This window comes from Carcharhinus amblyrhynchos, chromosome 12 (assembly GCF_965287045.1).
Source record: "Carcharhinus amblyrhynchos chromosome 12, sCarAmb.v2.hapA, whole genome shotgun sequence".
NCBI classification, from domain to species: Eukaryota; Metazoa; Chordata; class Chondrichthyes; order Carcharhiniformes; family Carcharhinidae; genus Carcharhinus; species Carcharhinus amblyrhynchos.
In genome coordinates, this window is record NC_137335.1 from 57106280 (window position 1) to 57129400 (window position 23121).

A 23121-nucleotide genomic window follows, 5' to 3' on the forward strand; every position below is an offset into this window, starting at 1 on the left:
AATTACTAGGGTTGGTTGCCACACTAGGATTGGGTGGGGAAGTGAGAGTATGTCATTATTCATAAATTAATGTCAAAATATGTGCAAGTTCAGAGATAAACTTCAAATTTATCAAATCTGAATGTATCATTTTGACACTGCATTAAAGCCTAAAATGCCTTTAGAAATCCTAGGCTTCCTGACAACAAGGCACGCTTAAAATAAATTTCCGTTTACTAAAAGAAAATGGAGTTTTGCAGATAATCTACCGAAGAAAATAGTTGAAACAAATTTCATACCACAATATGTTCCCAGTTTTGCATAAGGGCTACATCAGCTTGGTCAATAATTAATATTTCAATAGAGGAGAGGAAATCAAAATCCCTTTTGTCACTCTCAGTTTTGATAACTGTCCGCAAGCCCAGGGGAGAGGCAATGATGATGTCGCTAGAATAAAATGGTGCATACAATCTCATGCACCACCGAAGGATAGCCACACCTGATTAAGAGAAGCAAATGCACATAAATTAGTTTACCAATTCTAAGCATATTCTCACTGTATTCTTCATTTAACATCATATAGCACAGGCCGAGTGTGGCGACTAGGGGATTTTCACAGCAACTTTATTGCAGTGTTAATACAAGCCTACTTGTGGCACTAATAAATAAACATTAAAAAAAAAGTTGTATGGTGTGGCAAACAAACCTACATGTAGTCCACATGGCCCAAGGTCCATCAACCAGGTTAGGTGTGATGTTAGGAACACTACAAATGACCTCTATACACGCAGAGTTCAATTCATCAATGAAAAATACTACATCAGTAACATGCAAAAGAGCGATCACTTATGAAATTATACCCCAAGTATATAGAAAGGCAGAATGTAGAGCCAAAGAACAATATTTTCTCATGTTCCCTGGTGACTTGCAGCTAGCTGGAAAATAAAAGCTAGTATATTCCAGAGTTAAAGTTCTAGCTACATTTAATGACAGTGTAAAATTTGGAGCTCATCAAACTCAAAGCCTAGAATATGCCAATGACCTGATAATAAAAAGAATTCAATCCAAAGACCATAACAATTTGTTACATTCCAGAATATGAGGTATTGCTTATTATTATGTACTCCTCTTTGGTCTCAATGCACCATAATAAAGTTATGTTTGCAACATCCCACTCAAGTAGTTCGGTGATAAACCAACCAGGCTTCTACAAATCGATCTTAGGGACAGACCTCTTGAGCCTCTTCCCTAACTACGGGGGACAGTCGATCCCATGAATTAAGGGTGGGATTTTCAGGTCCTGCCCATCCAAAGATTGGAAATCCCTACCCAAACTCAATGGACCGTCAACAATCTGCCAAATTTTCTGACCCAAAAAAATGGACCCTCATATCTATGCACTCCTACCAAGAAGTAGAGTACTGTGTAACAAATCATTAATATGAAGCAATTTCCAACCACATCACTTACACTCTCATTTTGAAGTGCAAGAAGATTGGGAAGAACTGTAATGATAGAAATATTTTCTTCCTGCCAAATCAACCAAAGCAAAAGGGATTCAGCAGAACAATCATTATACTTCTGGATGGACTTTAGAAGAATTATTGCTTTAAATCCTTTGTGATTAATTGCTTGTGTAGTACTCTAGAGAACTACTTCTATATATACACAGTGATTTTGTGGTGAACGAAATAATCAATAATTTGGTAGCAACAGATTTACTACAAGCTTTGAAGCCCTAGATTTGATATTTAGAAAAATGTTGAGAAACTGCTTTTAATAAACTTAAAAATTCATCACCTTAAATTGATAGAAAACTAATAGTTCTAAGTATCTATAAATAATCCAACTTTGGAAGGGCCAAATCTAAAAATTTTACCAGTGAGTTTTATTTTCACGTCAGCAAATAGTAATATTCACACACCCATTTTTACTTTACCGACAGTAAAGTAGGGCCACGTAAGGTATTATTTGTAGAGGTCTCTTGTAAACTGAAGAGTGGTAATGAATAAACACCAACATTAAGTGCTGCTCTAATTTTCATGGTTGATTTGAACATTGAGGTAGGGCAACAATGTTATAAATACAATTTCTTGCAATTGCATTCAACACAACAAACTCTAGTTACCTATTCGGAAGTGGTCATCATTATTGCCAGCAAAAATAGCCTCATGGTCTTCAGGTCGCTTTAGATTTGGCGGTCTCTCTTCTGGATTAAAGCCATATTCATTCTTAAATCTTTTCTTGTTGCTCACTTCCAGTTTGTCTTTCATATCAAGAAGACTAATCAAAGTCTGAACCACTCTTAAAGCTGACTCTCTAATTGGCACCACAATAAGTACCTGTGAGATACAAATATTTGCTTTTTAATACTTAAAGATCTAATACCCACTTGTAGGGACATACAAAAGATTTGTGCTTCTTTACAGTTAGCCTCTCCACTCCCAATTCAGTGGTGCAGGGCACGTTAGCAGGAAAGTTAGTGTACAGATTCACTAGACTATGACTGGAATTTTCCAGTTCCAGTAAATGAAGTCTAATTCTCTGTTCTCTATGGCAGCTGTGGTGGGGTGAGCGAGATTTAGGAATTCCAGCCATTTTATATTTTTCAATATTTTTGAACTCATTATATTTCAAGATACTAGGCCTCCTGATTGAAGAAGTCTCTCTCCCTCCATCTCCAATTACAAATAAACCATGTTAAAAACGTCCAAATATTTCAGTACATATTGCTTTCTACATAGCTCGTAAAGACAGTGGTATATAATGCATTTTTACTTAAACACTTTCATGGATTTTCATCATTACCACTCAGTCTGAAGGTCTTGTGCAGCATGAGTACTGTCCCTGTCTCTGAGCCAGAAGCTCTGGGTTTGAGTCCCAGCCCAGGACTTGATGGCCAAGGAAACTAAAACTGCAGCCAAACAGGTTGAACACCAACCTACAGAATCCTTCCAACATCTCAATGACTGGCAATGAGAGCGGGAAAGACTCCTGATTAGCCATACTTGATGTGAAATGGCACTCCTCAAAGCTATAAGCCTCTGGCATCAGGCTAGCAACCAGTTCCAGGAAAAACTGACTACAGAAACAGATGAAAGTCTGCCTTGTGCACCACTTAGAGCAGGAAGAGAAACAACATAGTCTGAAAATAGAACTGATAATTTCTGTACAGATCAAAAATGCTGACTACCAACTGATGTTCAATGGTCAGTTTCAACTTTGGGTCACCAAGATTGCTTGACAAAGTTGTTTACAATTTATTTATATTCACTTTATTGTTGACATCATTAAAATTTCATGGACCTCATTAATTTTGTAAACGGCAATAAACACCGATTCTTAATAAGAAAGCTTTATTTAGGCATCAGCAATCGAGCCCACTTTTCCAGATAAATATTTTATGATTTAACAATCATTCAAGAATTTTCAGGTGCTACAAATTAAAATTGTTAGTTTTAAAAAGTATTTTGGTGTTCATCGTTTTAATGGTGCACAGAGATCAAAAACAGAGTTAAATAGCATTGTGCATAAGCACAAGTGGTCAATGATGCTAAAATCTCTTTGAAAGACGTTGAGGGTCCACTTGAAACATTAAATAACTCAGTCATGGGTCCCAAGTACATTTTTTGATAGTTAGGCCAGAGCACGATCAGACTGAACTGCATCAAACTCTACAATCGAATAGACAACTGACATTCATTGCATAGAACAACACAAAAGAATAGCCAACTAGGAGGGCTGTGACACCATGGAACCTCATCTCAAAAGAATTAAATGCCTTCATGATAGAAGGGAAATAAACTTAAGGCATACCTTTTCAATCATTTAAAACTTAAACAATTAACAAATGATTTCAAATGTCAGCTTAACTTCTGCATTGCTATAACGTGCTTTTAAAAAATAAATCAAATGACAATTATTGCAAGGTAAAATATGTTGTTTAAAAGATTTCATATAAAACACATCTAAATGATGAGAGATTGCATAACTCCAAGATGTAAAGGGATCTGGATGTCTGAATGCATGAATCGCATAAAGTTAGTATTCAGGTACAGCTAGTAATTAGGTAAACTAATAGAATATTGTTTATTGTGAGGGGCTTAGATCTGATCCGTAAGGTACAGTATGGCACAGCAAGATAAAGTGTTTTTCAAATTTGTGCTACCAGTGAAATTGCCAGATGGAAGTGTATTTTGGAAATCTGAGCGTGCAGTACACAATGAACTAGCTCCTTTTCTCAGTACTCCTGGGAGGAAACGGAAAGGGCAGAATTTAATGTCCTCCCAATCGGTGAGCTGAGGTTATATAATGTACAAGGTTCAAGGACTGTCTTGCTGACAGGAGTCTGATTAAAACCCTTGAGTGGCTATTTAAGTTACTATGCTGTCAATATTTGCCACACTGCTTGAGCAACCCAACATGTAAATGGGTGGTTTATAGTCTATTGCCTGCCTGGAGGGAGGGTGGGCAAGGGGGAGGAATTCTTCCCACTCGGCAGCCCATGCCTAGAGAGAATCACCAGTGGCAAGGGCTAGCCACATTGAAAGGACCCAGCCTGCTGTTTTAAACTGACTCCTCTCCACATGGCATGGATCATCAAAATCACTGTCTGTGGAATCACTTACTAGGAGTGACACAATCATCACTGTCCTCCACACAAGGGTCCTGGCAAGAATTACAAGATTGCAGTCGATGGTAAAATTTATGTTCTCTAAAAGCAAAGCAGATGTGTGGTCGCCGCATTTGCGCAAGGATATTTTGGCCTTGGAGGGAGTGCAGAGGAGGTTCACTAGGCTGATATCGGAGATGAGGGGGTTGGACCATGAAGAGAGACTAAATAGACTGGGTCTGTACTTGGAGTTTAGAAGGATGAGGGGGGATCTTAGATGTATAAGATAATGAAAGGGATGGATAGGGTAGAGGTAGAGAGATTCTTCCCGCTTAGAAAGGATAGTAGGACTAGAGGGCACAGCCTCAAGGGCGGGGGGGCAGTTTAGATTGGAGTGGAGGAGGAACTTCTTCACTCAAAGGGTGGTGACTCTCTGGAATTCTCTGCCCGTTGAAGTGGTGGAGGCTACCTCGCTAAATATATTGAAGTCACGGATAGATAGGTTTTTGACAGACAAGGGAATTAAGGGTTATGGGGAGACAGTGGGAAAGTGGAACTGATCCACTTCAGATCAGCCATGATCTTATTGAATGGCGGGGCAGGCTCGAAGGGCTTGATGGCCTACTCCTGCTCCTATTTCTTATATTCTTATATCAAACAGAACAGTGGTAACACAGTTACGGTCTTATATTTCCTATCAAAGTTTGATGGGGTAATGTTTGTTTGAGAATGACTGTGGCTTTATTCAAAAAGAATTTCCCACCAAGATGTTCCCTAATTACAGTGCATCTAAGTCAGGTAAATTACCCGATGCCAAACTTTTGCCATTACAACTTTGTGCGTGATACATAGGAGCTATACAAAAATACTAGTAATTAGCAGATTCACCCATTTTTCTGCATCTTTTTACAACTTTTGGCCTTGACATATTTCAGGAATGGGGCTTAATTTAAGATAATTTATCATGGAAAAGTTTGCATCTTAGCACAAGCAACCATAAATAATCTGGGATTTAAAATGCAGTCTTGGCACATTGGTGCTTAGTCAGTGTTGCATTTGCCACACCAATAATAAAATTATCATTTTGATATTTACGTAACATCTCCAATTGCTGCATCACGGGAACTAGGATGTCAAGTACCAGTAGTAATTGAAGGACTGTTGGCTGCTATTGCAATGCTAGATTTGTTGAGGCACAAAAGGGCCCTTTTGATTGGTCAACAGAAGCAAGTAAACCCAATAACAGAACTGTGGGAAGAATTTCTCACTTTATGGAGCGTAGCCTGCCAGCTGTATCACCAGCTCTCTCTACCAAATTTTTAACCATTCTGGCTCCAGCCTGCCAGCAACATTGGCTCCTGACAGGTCGGGGCACCTTTCTGAAATATAATAAGGAACCTCCCCAGGATTCCAGCCTGTGTGGCGTTTGCACATTCTCCTCGTGTCTGCGTGGGTTTCTCTGGTTTTTATCCCACAGTCCAAAGATGTGTAGGTTAGATGGTTTGGCCATGCTAAAATTGTCCCTTAGTGTCCAAAGATGTGTACATTAGGTGGAGTAGTCATGGTAAATGCATGGGAGTATGGTGATAGGACAGGGCAGGTGGAGTGGGCTTGGATAAGGCTCTTTCAATGGGTCAGGGCAGATTCAATGGGTTGAATGGTCTCTTTGTACACGTTGGGATTCTATGGTAGTGCGGTTCCAAATTCCTTTTGAAATATCCATGCATATGACATCCACCAGCTGCCATCTAGCTACCCTAAAAATACATGCTCAAAAAACTCAAATTTGTCAGAAGGGGTTTTTTCAGAATGCCAATTGACTCAATCTGATCGTTTACTCTGCTGATGTTAATCCTCTTATTATCCCCTTGGTTGCTTTTCTACCGTGAAGACAGGCACAAAATACATCTTTTCAACCTCTGTCATTTCTTACTTTCCTATGTAATTTCTTCTGTCTCTGCATTGGGATCATTGCCTCCTTTTAGAACTCTTAGAATCTGTTCATATGTTCCTGGCTAGTTTACTTCCACATTCTGTTTCTTCCCTTTTAATCAACATTCTGGTCTCCTCTACTGCTTTCTAGAACTTTCCCAATGCTCAGGCTTACTGCTATTTTTTGCAACATCGCAAGCCTCTTCTTTTAATAAAATACTATTAACTTTCCTAATAAACCACAAACAGATCTTTCTCATTGATTTTAGTTTAATAAATCCATTTTTGTTGAACGCTTGCGATGTTTATTTAATGCCATAGTTTTTAGTCTATTTAACAAACTCTTTGAGCCAGCCCTTCTCATGCCTATGAACTCTGAACACAGGCTTCGAACCTGCTGGTTTTTTGATCCCTACATAACCATTTCTGATCACATTGGACATGATGTCCGTCAGATTATAGATAACCCTTACGTGGCACAAATCACATTATTGGTTGCCCGTGACAACATACAACATGACCACCGACTCCATCAATACTTACACTTAGTGAAGGTTCAATTTACATATCAGCATTTTATCTATTTGAGTGCAAATAACCCATACGGTGTTACTAGCATTCTCTGTTGTCACATGGAAATGCTCCTTACCTTGGGCCTTGTAATTCCCCGATCCCTCAAGTCATCATCAATTTCTGCCTTTTGATCTCGGCACTTAGCATTGTTGCTCAGCACCTGTGTATTTGCTTTCAATATGTGATTCATTACATGTAAGCAATAGGCATGGCGAACTTCTTCTCCATTTTGAATTGCTGTTCTTTCTGGATAATACAAATCCTTGTAACCATTTATTATATTGAAGAGTCCTTGTTGAAGTGGTGTAAATACACCCTGCTGATTCAATTGACCCTCTCTTGAAAGCAGTTGGCCATTAGTCTTAGGCCATGTTGTTGCTAGAGGTTTATGAAGATGAAGATCTTTCAAACATTCACTGGACAGCTCTTTGACAAGAGTGTACTTTGGTAGGCGGCTGGTCCATACTAGCTGCCCAAGCGTAGTCCACTGGTAAAAAGACAAAGCATACACACTAGACATTAGCTTGGAAAGAGCCCATTTGAATACCTCGGAGTGAATCTCTTCAAGAGTATAGGGGGTGTAGGAGTAGAGTGGAGAGAGAAATCAGGAGGACAAAAAGGGTACACAAGATTGTATTGGCAGGTAAGACAAAGGAGAATCCAAAAAGCTTCTACAAATACATAAAGGGCAAAAGAGTAACAAGGGAGAGAACAGGACCTCTTAAGGATCAACAAGATCATCTATGTGCAGATCCTCAAGAGATGGGCGAGATCCTAAATGAATATTTCTCATCAGTATTTACTGTTGAGAAAAGCATGGATGTTAGGGAACTTGGGGAAATAAACAGTGATGTCTTGAGGAGTGTACATATTAGTGGTGGCGGTACTGGTACTGGAAGTCTTAAAGTGCATCAAGGTAGATAAATCCCTGGGACCTGATGAAGCGTATCCCAGGACATTGTGGGAGGCTAGGGAGGAAACTACAGGTCCCCTAGCTGAGATATTTGAATCATGGATAGTCACAGGTGAAGTGCCTGAAGATTGGAGGGTCGCAAATGTTGTCCCTTTGTTTAAAAAAGGGGTGCAGGGAAAAGCTTGGGAACTACAGACCGATGAGCCTCACATTTGTGGTAAGCTGTTGGAAGGTATTTTGAGAGAGAGGATCTACAGGCATTTAAAAATGCAAGGGTGATTAGGGACAGTCAGCATGGCTTTGTGAGTGGAAAATCATGTCTCACAAATTAGATTGAGTTTTTAAAGGGGCAACGAAGGTGGTAGATGAGGACAGTACAGTTGATGTTGCCTACATGGACCTTAGCAAGGCCTTTGCCAAGGTACGGCATGGTAGATTATTGCATAAGGTTATTTCACAGGATCCAGAGTAAGGTAGCTAAATGCATACAAAATTGGCTTGATGACAAAAGCCAGAGGGTGGTTATAAAGGGTTGTTTTTCAAGCTGGACACCTATGACCAGTGGTGTGCCTCAGGGCTCAGTGCTGGGTCCACTGTTATTTGTCATTTACATTAATGATTTGGATGAGAATATAGGAGGCGTGGTTAGTGAGTTTGCAGATGACACCAAGAGTGGTGGCATAGTGAACAGTGAAGAAAATTATCTCGGACTGCAACAGGATCTTGATCAATTGGGCCAGTGGGCTGACAAATGGTAGATGAGGTTTAAGTTAGATAAATGCAAGGTAATGCATTTTGGTAGATTGAACAAGGGTAGGACTTAGTCAATGGTAGGGCATTGGGGAGAGCTACAGAACAAAGATCGAGGGGTACACGTTCATAGCTGCTTGAAAGTGGAGTCACAGTTGGATAGAGTGAAGAAAGCATTCAGCATGCTTAGTTTCATTGGTCAGAACATTGAATACAGGAGTTAGGATGTCTTATTGAAGTTGTACAAGACATTACTGGTAAGGCCACACTTGGAATACTGGGTACAGTTCTGATCATCCTATTGTAGAAAAGATATTATTAAACTAGAAAGAGTGCAGAAAAGATTTACTAGGATGCTACCAGGATTTAATGGTTTGAGTTATAAAGGAGAGGGTGGATAGACTGGGACTCTTCTCTGAAGCACAGAAGGTAGAGGGGTGATCTTATACAGATCTATAAAACGATGAAGGGCATAGATCAGCTAGATGGTCAATTTCTTTTCCCAAAGGTAGGGGAGTCTAAAACTAAAGAGCATAAGTTTAAGGTGCGAGGGGATACAAAAGTGTCCAGAGGGGCAGTTTTTTTTTCAGAGGGTAGTGAGTGTCTGGAACACGCTGCCAGAGGTATTAGTGGAGGCGGGTGCAATTTTATCTTTTAAAAAGCATTTAGACAGTTACATGGGTAAGATGGGTGTCGAGGGATATGGGTTGAAATAGGGAAAAGCTGAATGCATTTTGTACCTGAAGGGAAAGGGTTAATGGATTTTGTACAAACATAACCCTTCATCATGACTGATCTCCTTAAGCTTATACTATTCCTGGCAGTAACACAAGTTATTTGTTCATGTTAAAGTATGTGAAACTTTTATAACAGCTGATAGTTAAATGTTACTGTTATTTTATAGACTTTGCAAATCTTACCTATGTGTGTTAGTAGACATCGTTACACAGATGGTAGTTTAGATACCAGCTTTTAACAGCTGCTGATGGCAGATCATGATACCGGCTTTTAACAGGAACAGTCCTGCTGGGACAGCCACAATCGCACAAGTAACTTCAAAGAAGGGATGCCGGTACTCTGCAGAAGTGGTTTCCTGCCTGCAGGACTGCAATTCCTGATTAACTCTGGGGCTGCATCACAACCCAGGAAGGAAGAACGGAAGTCTGGCAGGAATTGGAACTTTGAATCATGATTCCAGCTGGAGCTCATAATGTATAAATGTCCACTTGTGTTTGTGTTCTATGAGAAGTCTGGTGAGCCTTAATTGGAGTCAGTTTCTCCCCAAAGCTTTGGAATAAAACCCACTATTTTGACTCTCTGTCTCAGGAGGTATTATTTTACCTAGAACAGGGCCAAATGCAGGCACTTGGGACTAACTTCAGGGTTTAAAAAAGGCCAGCATGGACAAGTTGGGCTGAAGGGCCTGCTTCCATACTGTAAACCTCTGACTTAATTTTAATTGCCAAATAAAATCACTGCACAAAACGATTATAGTCCAAAATTCAGTCCATTCACTAGCAAGTATTCAAACAGCTATTAAGTGCTTAATCACCAAATACAGAAATATATTGCTTTCTTAAAAAAATTACAGAACATGACCAGTGAACACAGAAGAGCAAGTCATTCATCATTTATTTCTGCGTACCAAACTAATGCAGGGTATATGCTTCCATCACTGTCCAACTTTGCGGTAACAGTTTACACGTCACCTCTAGTCTCATTGCTTTATAAATTTAAATATATCTTTATAGAAAATGATAGGCATTGACAGTAATACCAACAGATGGAGAAAGGCTATACAAATCAGAAGCTGCAAAATAACCGCTTCCTTAAATCCGCAGAAATGCTTTGTACTAACCTGTTTCTTCAAGCAAACATCTTTAACAACTTGCGAATAATGGTCATAGGAGGTACACTAGTTACATTTCCTCCAAAAAGGCCAAAATGATGGAAACTTAACCATTTTAACTTCCTCAGAATTCGAAGGCTAAATTATTAGTTGACAATTACCTTGGACTGCATCGTACTTTTAACCTCTGTTACAGTTTTCACATCATCGTCCTCTAGTTCTGTGTCCATATGTTGCTTAAATGGATCTGAAAGAAAATACGGTATTCCTTTAAACAAAATTAGGACAACTTGAATGTTCAAAACTAAGATTTCCATAATTCAGTAATGTAATGAGCTATCCAGCTTATACACTGAAACATAGTTAAATAAAGAAGGTTAGGCTATTCTGATTGTTCCATATTCCTAATAGATGTTGTCTTTCACGACTGAAGGATATGTTTCAGCTTCACATAGCCATAATATAAAAATGTTCTGTGAGAATGAGTGAGAGTGAGGTTCTAAAACCCAAGATGTCAAGTGTTCTTCTTAGTTTCAAATAAAATACTAAGTTAAAGGTTCTGAACGTGATAACCTCAGTTGAACCATCAAAAACCATATTTCACAATTTTGTTTCAATAGCTCATGTTATTTCTGGTTTAAAAAAAGATGCTTTTCAGTTCCTGCCTCACTTCTTCATCATGCTTGAGAGGGTGGCAGCTCACACCATAGTACAAATTCACAGGTATGGAGCCAAAAACCCTTTTATTTTAAAAAAAACATGGGATTACATAGAATATACAGCACAGAAATGGGACAGCACAAAAATAGAATATACAACACAGAAACGGGACACAATTTATTCAGGCATTTATGATCCATTCGTTCATCCTCATCTATCAGCATAAGCCCTGACCCCTTCTCCTTTATTTGCTCAGACAGCCTCCCTTCAAGACATCTATACTATTAGCTTCAACTACTACCACCTGTGGGATAAGCTCCACATTCATACCATTCTGTGGGTAAAGCATCAGAATTCCCTAAGTTCGTGACTATTTTATATCGACAGCCTCGAGTTTTGCTCTTTTCCACTTACGAAAAGATGTGAATGGGCGGGGGAGGGGAGTTTCTATGGGAACAAAGAAACCTGCTAACAGCAAGGAAGAGTTCTACAGGAAGTCACCTTCCTGCCCTGTTCTGAAACCCCTCAAATCCCATGTAGACAAGCCCTGGAGGTTCTGCTCCAAGCTTCCAGCAATACCAGGCAGTGGCCGTTCTAACAGGTGGGCTTGCTGGTAACAAAGCTGCAGGTCACCAATTAGCCAGCAGCTCTTGGATGTCAAAATCCATCTTAGAAGATAAAGACCCCTATCTGCCTCATCCCAAAATGCATGTTTTTTTTAATTATTTGTTCATGGGATGAGGGCTTCACTGGCTGGGCCAGCATTTATTGCCCACCAGCGAGGGCATCTAAGAGTCAACCACGTTGCTGTGGGTCTGGAGTCACATAGCTCAGACCATGTAAGGATGACAGATTTCCTTCCCTAAAGGACAATAGTGAACCAAATTTTATGATGGTTTCATGAATATCATTGGATGTTTAATTCCAGATTTTTATCAAATTGCAGTCAATTTTCCCATTGCAAGTTACTGAATCCAAATCATAATTTCAATAGATATATGATCAAACTAACATTGAAAAGATATTACTGAATTTCTTGTATTCTTCTATCCACAGAATTAGCCCTTTATGCTATGCATAGTACAGAATAAGGAGGATATTACTAATCCTTTGACTTTTCCATTCAAAGAGATCAACAGGTGATTTGGCAGAGAAGTTTAAAGTTATCAAGGGGTGAGAGAGGGTGACTGAAGATCTAGGTGAAAAATTAAATGTACAGATGCAGAGCAGAATTTTTAAATGCAGAAATTTGGGGGGCTGGGGAATGCATGAGCAGAGTTAACAATGATTGGAGATCATAACAACATTTAAGAACAGGCAAGGCGTGTAATTTAAAAAATAAAGGGAAAAAAGTGGGTTCACAAGTTTAGGTTATCTGCTCGTGATGAGTAAGAAAGGATATAAACTGGTTGAGCTGTTTTGTAATTTCCATGTAGTTTAATGGAAATCTGCACAATATTCAAAAATAAAAAACAAAAAAAAATCACATTACATGAACTACAAAGTAGACATCTCAGTCAGCTCATGCTCATCAGCCTGCTCAATCCACATTAATATTGTGGAATACTACTACTTTGGTCAAGTGGTAGACAACGAAACCCAACTTAAGCAAAAAAAAATGGAAGTCAGAAAAGTCCTACCTTCAGAACTATTATCACTTTCATCTTCACTTCCATCTTCAATGAAATTACTTTCTAGACAGAACTTAGCTTCATTCTTAACATCAGTGAAATCAGCTTCTGGGTCACTGGCATTTCCAATTTCATCATGTACTATCTCATCCTCTGAGAATTCTTTTGCTGCAGCATTGTTTTCCGTATCATCTTTACTGAATGCATCTGCTAACATGAGGTAACAACCAAGGGAAAAAAGGAAAATCTCAAATAAAATGACAGATTATGATTTAATGTGCAGAGTATACAAATTTTACAATGGATTTTGATTTTTAAAGTGTAAGAATCGCCATCTTGTCATTTAATACACAATAGAAATAACACCTTTTTCCTTTTGTTCATTTTCATCATCAACTTCACTGCCATCCTTTTCTTCCTCATCATCATCTTGGTCCTCCTCCTCCGCCTCCTCTTCAAATTCCGTTTCACTGTCACTGTCAGAGACAGAGTCTGCATCCTCTGCAACATTTTTTAAGGTGGAACACAGTTGTTGGTAGGGAGTTATCTGTTCTGTGCCAGATTCTGCATCGCTCTCTGAATCAGACTGCTCCGAGCTGTCGGCCTGAAATTGTTTGGATTAAAAACAATCTCAAGAATATCTGTAGTCACTATCTATGGGCATTTCATAAATGAACTCCATGTACCTCACTAGCCACTGCCTTAGACTGAACTGGATTATTCAGATTTTTGGCACCATATTCAACATTACGGTAAGCTTCCAACCCTATATACCCTCCATCACAAATACAGTCTCAGTTACATTTTTGTGCACCACTGCCACTAAAACTCACACTTATGCCTTTGTTATCTCCAAACCTATCTGCTTCCAATTCCCAACTATCCACAAATTTTCAGCTCATCTAAAACCCCGTTGGCTTTATCCTATCCCATACTACTGCCTGTATCACTGTCCTTGCTACAATATTTTGGATCCAATTAATTGCCTCAACACCTCAATTTTCAATTCTAATTCCTGTGTTCAATTCTTTACTCGTCTTACCCTTACCACTAATCTTTCCCATTCCAAGAATGCCTCCCAACAATTGACATTTTTTTGATTGACTCTTTTGTGCATTGCTATCTCTCTCTCCTTAGCTATTCAGATCTTCATACTCTAAAATCATTTTCTTAATCCCTCACCCCCAAGTCCATTCTGATCAATATTTGGTCATCTGGCCTATATTGCCTTTTTTGTCTTGGCAAATGTTTGCTTGATTATGCTTCAGTGAAGTGCCTTAGAATTTTTTCTGCTTTAAAAGATGCACAATCAATGCCTACTCTGGTGAAGAACATGTTTTTTCAATACATCTAATACTGTGCCCAGGGTACATGCACAACTGCAATTTAGCTCAACGCTAGTTGTTTAATTAAATTTAACCTGGACATAAAGCATTCCATCTTTGAAAAAGTACCATCAACATATTAAAACATAAAATAGTAACTGAAACTCACCAGTTCAACAATTTGACCTGGCTCTGCTTTTTCCAATATCCTGAAAAATAATATCTAAAAGTTACACAAAATTGACTAGTTTTAAGATACAATTTAGATTGCTTCTATAAATCCAACAACAACTGTGCAGAAACATGGTTGCTCCCTCAAACACAAAATGTTATGTTTTTTATGTTCTGGAGGAGGGAACCGAGTGTAGGGTGTCGACATTTGCTGATGACACCAAGATTGGTGGAATGGCAAATTGTGCGGAGGGTGTGGAGAGTCTACAGAAGGATCTAGATAGGCTCGGCGAATGGGCCAGGAAATGGCAAATGGAATTTAATGCTGGCAAGTGTGAGGTGGTCCACTTTGGTAGGAATAATGGTGGGAAGGATTACTACTTACGTGGCGAAAAACTGCAGCAAGCGACAGTGCAGAGGGACCTCGGGGTTCTTGTGCATGAGTCGCAAAAACCCAGCTTGCAGGTGCAGCAGGTGGTCAGGAAGGCGAATGGGATGCTGGCCTTCATAGCGAGGGGGATTGAATATAAAAGTAGGGAGGTCTTGCTCCGGAGTTGAGGGGGTTGAGCTATGAGGAGAGATTGAATAAATTAGGCTTGTACTTGTTAAAGTTTAGAAGAATGAGGGGAGATCTCATTGAGACGTACAAGATGATGAATGGGATGGATAGGATAGAGGTGGAGAGACTTTTCCCGCTTAGAAAGGATAGTAGGACTAGGGGGCACAGCCTCAAGATAAAGGGGGGACGGTTTAGAACGGAGTTGAGGAGGAACTTCTTCACTCAAAGGGTGGTGAATCTCTGGAATTCTCTGCCCGTTGAAGTGGTGGAGGCTACCTCGCTAAATATTTTTAAGACGCGGGTTGATGGGTTTTTGATGAGAGGGGATTAAGGGTTATGGGGAGAGGGCGGGAATGTGGAACCGAGCCACGACAGATCAGCCATGATCTTATTGAATGGCGGGGCAGGCTCGAAGGGCTAGATGGCCTACTCCTGCTCCTATTTCTTATGTTCTTAAGTTCTAAAATGTAAAAATGAAGTATATGGATGAAAAGACAGCAGCAGCCATTCAAATCTAGATCATATCTCCACAAGGCACATCAAGACTATAGCGGAAAACTCAGTCGTACAGTGCAGCAAGAGCCCTTTGGCTCATCGAGTCTGCACCAACAATAACCACCACTAAAGTCACACTGATTCCATATCCTTAAAACGTTGATGTTTCAAGTGCTCAAAATACTTCTTAAAAAGGTAAGATTTCCCACCTCCACTACCGTTCCAGAAAATGCATTCCAAATTCCCACCTCCAAGTGAAAAAATGTTTTTGAAAGTGCGCTCTAAGTCTCCTGCCCCTTACACTAAAAGTATGCCCCTTCGACTGACCCTCAACCAAAGGGAGCAGCTGCTTCATATTCACCCTGTCCATACTCCTCAATCTTATATACGTCAAATCATGTTCCCCTCTGACTTCTTTGCTCTAAACAAAACAATCCAAGCCTATCCAATCCTCCTAATAGCTCAAATGCTCCATCCTAAACATCCTGGTGAATCTCCTCTGTACCCACTCTAGTAGAATCACATCCTTCCTTTCGTGAAACAACCAGAACTGCACACAGTACTCCAGATGTGTCTAACTAATGTTCTGTACAGCTCCAACATTACCTCCATGCTTTTATACAGGCAGCACAATGATTAGCACTGTTGCCTCACACCGTCAGGGATCTGGGTTCGATTCCTGGCTTGGGTGACTGTCTGCGTGGAGAACATAAGAAATAGGAGCAGGAATAGGCCATCTAGCCCTTTGAGCCTGCCCCACCATTCAATAAGATCATGGCTGATCTGAAGTGGATCAGTTCCACTTTCCCGCTCTCTCCCCATAACCCTTAATTCCCTTGTCTATCAAAAACCTATCTACCGTGACTTAAATATATTTAGCAAGGTAGTCTCCACGACTTCAATGGGCAGAGAATTCCAGAGATTCACCACCCTTTGAGTGAAGATGTTCCTCCTCAACTCCTATCTAAACTGCACCCCCCCCTTATCTTGAGGGTGTGCCCTTGAGTCCTGCTATCCTTTCTAAGCGGGAAGAATCCCTCTACCTCTACACTATCCATCCCCTTCGTTACCTTACACGTCTCTATAAGATCCCCCCTCATCCTTCTAAACTCCAACGAGTACAGACCCAGTCTACTTAATCTCTCTTCATAGTCCAACCCCATCATCTCTGGTATCAGCCTAGTGAACCTCCTCTGCACTCCCTCCAAGGCCAATATATCCTTGCGCAAGCGCGGCGACCAAAACTGCACACACTACTCCAGCTGCGGCCTCACCAGTACCCTGTGCGGTCGCAGCAAGACCTCCCTACTTTTACATTCTAACAACCTCGCTATAAAGGCCAACATTCCATTCGCCTTCTTAATCACCTGCTGCACCTGCAGACTGGGTTTTTGCGACTCATGCTCAAGGACCCCCAGGTCCCTCTGCACCGTAGCATGCTGCAGCTTTTTGCCTTTTAAATAATAATCCCTCCTACTATTATTTCTGCCAAAGTGGATAACCTCACACTTGCCAACATTATACTCCATCTGCCAGGTTCCCGCCCACTCGCTTAGCCTATCCAGATCCTTCTGCAGACTTTCCACACCCTCCACGCAATTTGCTTTTCCACTCATTTTTGTGTCATCAGCAAATTTCATCACCCTACACTCAGCCCCCTCCTCCAGATCATCTATATAAATGGTAAATACCTGAGGCCCCAGCACCGATCCCTGCGGCACTCCACTAGTCAACCGCCAATCAGAATAGCACCCATTGATACCAACTCTCTGCTTCCTATTAGACAGCCAATCCTCTATCCGCGCTAACACTTTACCCCTAACTCTGTGCACCCTAACCTTCTATAGCAACCTTTTCTGAGGCACCTTATCAAACGCCTTTTGGAAATCTAAAAACACCACATCCACCAGTTCCCCTCTGTCTACCGCACTAGTCACATCATCATAGAAATCCAATAAATTCGTCAAACACGACTTCCCCTTAACGAATCTGTGCTGCGTCTGCTCTATCAAACCATTCTTTTCTAGGTGCCTCGCTATTTCTTTTTTGTTGATGGACTCTAGCATTTTTCCAACTACAGACGTTAAACTAACCGGCCTATAATTCCCTACCTTTTGTCTGCTACCTTTTTTAAACAACGGCGTAACATTAGCCATTTTCTAATCTTCCGGCACTTCCCCAGAATCCAGCGAATTTTGGTAAATAATTACTAAGGCATCCGCTATCACCTCTGCCATTTCTTTCAGAACCCTATATGCATTCCATCTGGTCCTGGGGACTTGTCCACCTTCAGTCCCATTAGTCTATCAAGCACTACCTCTCTAGTGACAGTAATCGCATTCAGGTCCTCAACTCCTACCATCCTTCTATCTTTAAGATCTGGCAAACTATTCGTGTCCTCCTCCGTGAAGACCAAAGCAAAAAACTTATTTAAAGCCTCAGCCATTTCCTCATCTCCCACCGCTAAATCCCCTCTCATCCTCTAAGGGTCCAACATTCACTCTAGCCAGCCTCCTCCTCTTTATATATTTGTAAAAACTTTTACTGTCTTTTCTTTTACATTTAGTGCTAGTTTAGCTTCATAGTCTATCTTTCCTTTCTTTATCACCTTCTTAGTCATTTTGTTGATTTTTAAATTTTTCCCAATCTTCTAATTGCCCACTACTTTTAGCCACTCTGAACGCATGGAGTTTGCACATTCTCACTGTGTCTGTGTTGGTTTCCTCCAGATGCTCCAGTTTCCTTTCACAGTCCAAAGATGTGTGGGTTAGGTGGATTGGCCATGCTAAATTGCCTGTTAGTGTCGGGGGGCTAGCTAGGGTAAACGCATAGGGTTGTGGAAATAAAGCCTTGGTGGGATTTTCATCGGTGCTGACTCAATGGCCGAATGGCCTCCTCCTGCACAGTAGGGATTCTATGATAAAAGCAAGTGTCCTATATGCCTTTTTAATTATCCTATTTATCTGTTCTGCCGCCTTCAGGGATCTGTAAATAGGTACCCCAAGTTCCATCTATTCCTCTGAGCTTCCTAATGTTCTGCCATTCATTGAATATTCCCTTGTCTTTATACTTCTTCCAAAGTGCATCACCATGCACTTAGAGATTAAATATAATCTGCCATTGCTCTGCCCAACCCATCTATAACCTGTAACCAATGACTTTCTTCATTATTAATCACCGTACCAATCTTGGTGTAATCTGCAAACTTGCGCATCAGTCCCCCCACATATGCCTGTCTACAATCAATGGTGGTGAAATAAAAAGGATCGAGATCTTCAAGTTTTTTTTTTAGGGGTCCACATCATCAACAACCTGTCCTGGTCTCCCCGTGCTGATGCTATAGTTGAGATCTCACGAATGCCTCTACTTTCTCAGAAGACTAAGAAAATTTGGCACGTCAGCTACGACTCTCACCAACTTTTACAGATGCACCATAGAAAGCATTCTTTCTGGTTGTAACACAGCTTGGTTATGGCTCCTGCTCTGCCTAAGACTGCAAAGAACTACAAAAAGTCGTAAATGTAGCCCAATCCATCATGCAAACCAGCCTCCCATCCAATGGCTGTCTACACTTCCTGCTACCAGCATAATTATGGACCCACGCACCCCCAGACATTCTCTCTTCCACCTTCTTGCTTTGGGAAAAAGATACAAAAGTCTGAGGTCATGTACCAACCGACTCAAGAACAGCTTCTTCCCTGCTGCTGTCAGACTTTTGAATGGACCTACCTTGCATTAAGTTGATCTTTCTCTACACCCTAGCTATAACTATAACATCACATTCTGCACTCTCTTGTTTCCTTCTCTTTAAACGGTATATTTTGTCTGTACAGTGCGCAAAACAGGCTGCCCCGAAAGCTTGCGGCTTTTGCTACAAATAAACCTGTTTGGACTTTAAACTGGTGTTATGGGATTTCTTTCTGTAGCGCACAAAAAAACAGTACTTCTTACTATATGTTAATACACGTGACAATAAATCAAATAATTTATGTATTTAGCAAACAATAAGAGTTCAAACACAGAATCTTATGGTATGCCATGGACATCGGCCTCCACTCAGTCAAACAGTCTTCTACTACCACATTGAGTCCTGTCATTAAACCAGCTTTGGATTCATCTCACCAACTTTTCCTAAATTCCACGTGCTTCAACCTTCGCAAATCAGTCTCCCATATGGACCCAGTCAAAGGCTTTGCTAAAATCCACAAACGACATCAACTGCAACTCCCTCATCCTTACATACGATAACAAATTTGATAGAAGTTTTCAAAAATGTTAGGCATGGCTTCCCTCTCACAAAGTATACTAATAGCCATAATGAAACCATACTTTTCCAAGTGAAGATTAATTCTTTCCAATAGGTTCCCTACCACTGACGTGCAATACACCAGCCTAATTTCCTGATTCACCTTCTTGAAAAGTAGAACCATGTTAGCCATCCTGCAGTCTCTGGAATTTCCCCCATGGCCAGAGAGGAGTTAAACTCCACATTCCACTTCCCTCAATGGCTACTGATCCAACAGAGGCTAAACAGTATCAAGGACAAAGTAGGTTGCTTGTACAGTGCACTCTCCCACCCAAATAAAAGCCCATTCCCTCCCACATTAGTGTTGTCAATTGACCCTTATTTGAGGATGATATCTATGAGTTGTGAGTTCCACATAGGTCTTCGTGTGATTGAATAGTCAGATGCTTGACACACAGATCTTAGGACACTTGGGTAGGACATCCCATGATGTAGGGGTTCTAGAGTGCACAATTTGCTTTCTTTTCTTTCCTTTCCTTCTCTGCTGCCACTCTGCCTCACAATGTGTTTGGACTCAAAAGCATGATGTTGCTTGATGGACTTCAAGCTGTCCAACATCAGCACTTCACAACTCCAGTATTTCATAGCAGAGACTCAGAATCCCTACAGTGCAGAAGAAGGAGGCCTTTCAGCCCAGTTTGCACCAAACCTCTGACAGAGCATTTTACCCAGGCCCAATCCCCATATATTCACCCCACTAATCCCCCTAACCTACACATTTTTGGATATTAAAGGGCCAATTTAGTGTGACCAATCAATCTAATCTGCACATCTTTGGACTGTGGGAGGAAATTGGAGCACCCAGAGAAAACCCACGCAGAAACATGGACAGCATGCAAACTCCAGTCAGCCAAGGCTGGAAGTCTAACTCAGTTCCTGGCACTGTGTGGCAGCAGAGCTAACCTTTGATTTGATTTGTCACATATACTGGGATACAGTGAAAAGTATTGTTTCTTGCACACTATACAGGCAAAACATATTCATAAAGTACAGAGGGGAAAGTATAGGGTGCAGTATATAGTGTTGCAGTTTCAAGTACGGTGAAGAGAAAGATCAGCTTAATATATGACAGGACCACTCAAAAGTCTGATGGCAGCAGGGAAGAAGCTGCTGGTATGTTTTTTAGGCTTTTGTATCTTTTCTTCAATGGAAGAAAGTGGAAGAGAGTTTCTAGAAGGCACACAGGTTCCTTGATTGTGCTGGCTCCTTTCTCAAAGCAGTAGGAACTGTAGATGGAGAATGGGAGGCTGGTTTATGTGATGGACTGGGCTATGTTCACAATCCTTTGTAGTTTCTTGCGGTCTTGGTCAGAGCAGGAGGCATAACAATATATGATACATCCATATAGATATTTTCTATGGTGCATTTGTAAAAATTGGTTAAGAGATGTAGTGCCATGAGTCAGGAAGCAGTTTAGACATAGACGAGGTGAAGAAAATGCAACGAGAGAGAGAGAGAGAGAGAGAGAGAGAGAGAGAGAGAGAGAGCCATCTTCACAAAACAACTCAGCTAGAGATGGAGTGCTAAAGGAAAGCCAGTTTATGCAAAAGACAATTTACTTCACTGAACTGAAGACCTTTCCCAAGCCCTGGTTGTAATCACTGGCTAGATTTCACCAATAGGTTTATGGTTGATGTTTGGAAATCAGGGTTTCAGCAGAGTTTAGGATTACGGGAAGAAACAGATACTTTTACATTTTCAACCTGTGAGAGACTAAGTGTTGACTGTTAATTTGCTGAAGTAGAAAGTTTTATTTTGCAGCTTTTTTTTCACTTTAATAAATACTTTTACTTATTTGTTCAACGAGAGATCAGAGTTCTCACTGTTTCTGTAAACATTCCTCACTAATATCCCAAAAAAATACGAAACCAGTGTTTCAGGTTGGAACACTCTTGCGAGGTTGCGTTACACAAAGCTCCTATCACCTCAACTTAGATATACTTTTTTTCCCCCCACTATCACTGGGTCAAAATCCTGGAACACCTGTCCCAGCAGTCTTAGGAAGCACCTTCACAGGCTCACCCTTTCACGTCTCACAACACCTGGTTAAAGTCCAACAGATTTATTTGGTAGCACAAGCCACTAGCTTTCGGAGCGCTGCTCCTTCATCAGGTAAGTTAAAGTTCAGAACTCCCACTTACCTGAACTTTAACTTACCTGATGAAGGAGCAGCGCTCCGAAAGCTAGTGGCTTGTGCTACCAAATAAATCTGTTGGACTTTAACCAGGTGTTGTGAGACTTCTTACTGTGGTTTACCCCAGTCCAATGCTAGTACCCTTTCAACCCATCATATCTGCACTGCATGGTCAATTCACTTAGTGCCATTCCCTCATGTTCATCTTGTAACCTTGTGTATGCTTCCTTTTCAGACAATATTCTAATCCTAGTCTGAACTTCTTGATTAACCTGCCTCCGCCACATTGTCTGGTTGTGCATTTCAGACCTTAACTTTGTGTTGCACGAAAAAGTTTCCCTCATGTTGCTTCTTTTATTAACTACATTAGATCTGTGACGTCTCATTCTTGATCCTTTCAGAAACAGTTCACCCTATCAACTGTCCAGACTCCTCATGATTCTGAATCTTCTCTCGGTCTTCTCCAAGGAAACTGTCCTAATTGCTCCAATTTACCTTAGTAACTGAAGCGACTCATGCCTAGAACCATTTTCACCCAATTTTTCCCCTGAAAATGTTCATCAGTCCTAAACGAGCTTTTAAAATTTAAAACACAAGAACAAGAGTCAGAAGCAGTCTAGTTGACCTTTCAAGCATGTTCCACCATCTCCCAACTCGACTCAACGTCCCCATACAAACCCCATATCCCTTAATTTCTCTGTCTTGAATATGTCTACAACAACCAGGCACTCACGGCCTTCTGGAGGAGAGAATACCAAAGATTCCGCTAAGGGAAGGAAACATTGGGCCAGAACTGACCAGGAGAACGGTGGCCTACCAAATAAAATCTCAACCAAACTTGGACCTTATCCCGAGATGAAAAAATCAGGAGCTTCAGAAGATACACCGACTTGAGGATGAGGGGCGGCCCTCGACTTGTAAAGCTGGTCCAGGGGATGTCAGTTTTAAAGTGATGACCGGTACACTCACTTATCGTCAAAGGGATGTTCCTCCCCGAATTCCCGCAAGTGTTTTTTCTGCTTCTTGGTCAAGCTGCCGATAAGTTCTCGCAATTTCCCTCTGCGCTTCCTTTTCCCCATTTCCACCGCCACGCGAACCCTTCAACTGCTTCCCGTACACGCGCACTTTGCTGCGAATTAATCGGCCGACTTGGTCCAGCAGCCACCTCGCAAAATAGCCTCACGCCATTGGTTCGCCGACTCCCTACACAGCTCGGCTTGATCAGTCCTGTC

General features: G+C 40.9%; 1 protein-coding gene across 3 annotated transcripts in view; it reads right to left on the reverse strand.

Annotated features, from left to right (window-relative positions):
* The window catches only part of utp25 (UTP25 small subunit processor component), a 33004-nt gene that overhangs the window by 9136 nt on the left and 747 nt on the right, over positions 1 to 23121 (reverse strand). Inside the window, exons 1-8 of one of the 3 annotated variants that reach the window (XM_080200578.1) lie at positions 22859 to 23067; positions 14394 to 14433; positions 13266 to 13503; positions 12909 to 13106; positions 10770 to 10855; positions 7173 to 7583; positions 2108 to 2321; positions 279 to 478 (exon numbers count right to left, since the gene is read on the reverse strand). In XM_080200578.1, the coding sequence (XP_080056704.1) occupies positions 279 to 478; positions 2108 to 2321; positions 7173 to 7583; positions 10770 to 10855; positions 12909 to 13106; positions 13266 to 13503; positions 14394 to 14433; positions 22859 to 22968 (1497 nt within the window). In that variant the 5' untranslated portion in view covers positions 22969 to 23067. Of the gene's footprint in view, positions 1 to 278; positions 479 to 2107; positions 2322 to 7172; positions 7584 to 10769; positions 10856 to 12908; positions 13110 to 13265; positions 13504 to 14393; positions 14434 to 22858; positions 23068 to 23121 lie in introns of those variants that run through there. The other 2 variants (XM_080200577.1, XM_080200579.1) reach the window with 2 other exon arrangements.